The sequence below is a fragment of the Rhea americana genome, unplaced genomic scaffold, assembly GCF_003343005.1.
Source record: "Rhea americana isolate MKP2758 unplaced genomic scaffold, rheAme1 scaffold_691, whole genome shotgun sequence".
NCBI classification, from domain to species: domain Eukaryota; kingdom Metazoa; phylum Chordata; class Aves; order Rheiformes; family Rheidae; genus Rhea; species Rhea americana.
The window spans coordinates 21071-22499 of NW_028186858.1; the positions used below are offsets into that span (position 1 = coordinate 21071).

The 1429-nt window shown below is 73.9% G+C and overlaps 2 protein-coding genes across 2 annotated transcripts in view; both read right to left on the bottom strand.

Moving 5' to 3' along the window:
- The window catches only part of LOC146586390 (uncharacterized), a 3438-nt gene extending 3299 nt beyond the window's left edge, over nucleotides 1–139 (bottom strand). Inside the window, exon 1 of the mRNA XM_085321397.1 lies at nucleotides 113–139. Coding sequence (XP_085177523.1) covers nucleotides 113–139 — 27 coding nt within the window. The remainder of the gene's footprint in view (nucleotides 1–112) is intronic.
- The window catches only part of LOC146586389 (transcriptional corepressor CBFA2T3-like), a 22000-nt gene extending 21064 nt beyond the window's left edge, over nucleotides 1–936 (bottom strand). The window contains exon 1 of the mRNA XM_085321400.1: nucleotides 591–936. Within this exon, the coding sequence (XP_085177526.1) occupies nucleotides 591–660 (70 nt within the window). The 5' untranslated portion in view covers nucleotides 661–936. The remainder of the gene's footprint in view (nucleotides 1–590) is intronic.
- Nucleotides 937–1429: the final 493 nt, after the last annotated feature.

Here is a 1429-nt window from a genome sequence, read left to right on the forward strand (position 1 = left end):
GGACGGAGCCGAAGCCCCCGTCGCCGAGGCCGTGGCGGGAGGCGGCAGGGGGATGCGCCGGCGCGTCCCGCCGTGCTGCACGGAGCCGGCCCCACGCTGCCCCGCGGCAAACGCGCCGGGAGAGCCGGCGGGGCCGCATCGGCCCCCGGCGCTGCCGACGGCCGCGCGCCGGATCCAGCTGGTGCCGGGGAGCGAGCGCGGGAACACGTGCTCCCGAGCCGCACGTGAGCTGCTGAGCCGATAACGAAAGAAAACACCGAGCAAACAGAGGATTTAAACCCTGTAAGTAAAACCTAAGTGCAGCTGATTACTCATTGTGGAAAGGTTAATTGCAGAGCGGGCACCGAAGGTGCCCTCCGCGCCGGCGAGGGCATCCTGCGCCGCGGGTGCCGTGCCCCCYGGCCGCCCCCGGCCCTGCCGCCGGCCGGCGCTCGGTGCTTGCCGCTGCACAGGCAGCGTGCCCTCCGGCTGCGGCGCCCGGGCCCGTGGCGCCGGCCGCCCTCGCGGAGGTGAGTCCCCGGGGTGATTTCCTGGCACCGCGGTGGGTGCAACCCCCCGCCCACCTGGCACCGCTGCCGCCGCCGCCTTACCTTGGCCGGTCCTGGCACCGTGCGTGGGCGACGATGGGCTGCTGTCCGGCTCGGCGGGGCCCCCGGGCATCCCGGGCGAGCAGGCGGCGGCAGCCCGGGGCTGGACCGTCGCCGGATGCAGCCACCCGGGCGGGTGGGCGCGGGGCGGGCGGAGGAGCGCCGGGGAGGTGCGCGCAGCGGGGAGATGCTGAGCGCCGCGCGCGGCGTGCTGCCCGCTCGGTGCCTGCCCCGCCGCCCCGGCCCGCCCGCCGGGGGTCGTTCATGTGACCGCCGGGGCCGGGGTGGCAGGAGAGCCGCGTCCCATGGTGAGGGGGAAGGTGAACAGCTGCCGGGTGGTGATAATGCGGCGGGTGGGGGGAGACCGGGCAGCTGCGCCTGTGTCCTTCCCCAACAGGAACCATCTGCGACCAAGCCCAGCTCTGCCTTCCCTATCAGCCATTCCGGTCTGACTTTCCAACAACTTCCCCTTCGCGCTGGCTTCACTTCCTCACTGCGAGGGGCCAGCGCGGTGCAGCACGGCATGGGCAGCGCCGTGCAGCACGGCCCTGCACGGCCGGCACAGCACAGCACGGCAYGGCAGGGCTGTCCTGGTGCAGCGTGGCAGGAGCAGCCCTGCACGGCACGGCCAGCACGGTGCAGCACAGCACGGCAGGGCTGTCCTGGTGCAGCGTGGCAGGAGCAGGCCTGCACGGCACGGCCAGCACGGTGCAACGCAGCACGGCAGGGCTGTCCTGGTGCAGCGTGGCAGGAGCAGCCCTGCACGGCACGGCCAGCACGGTGCAGCGCAGCACGGCAGGGCTGTCCTGGTGCAGCGTGGCAGGAGCAGCCCTGCACGGCAC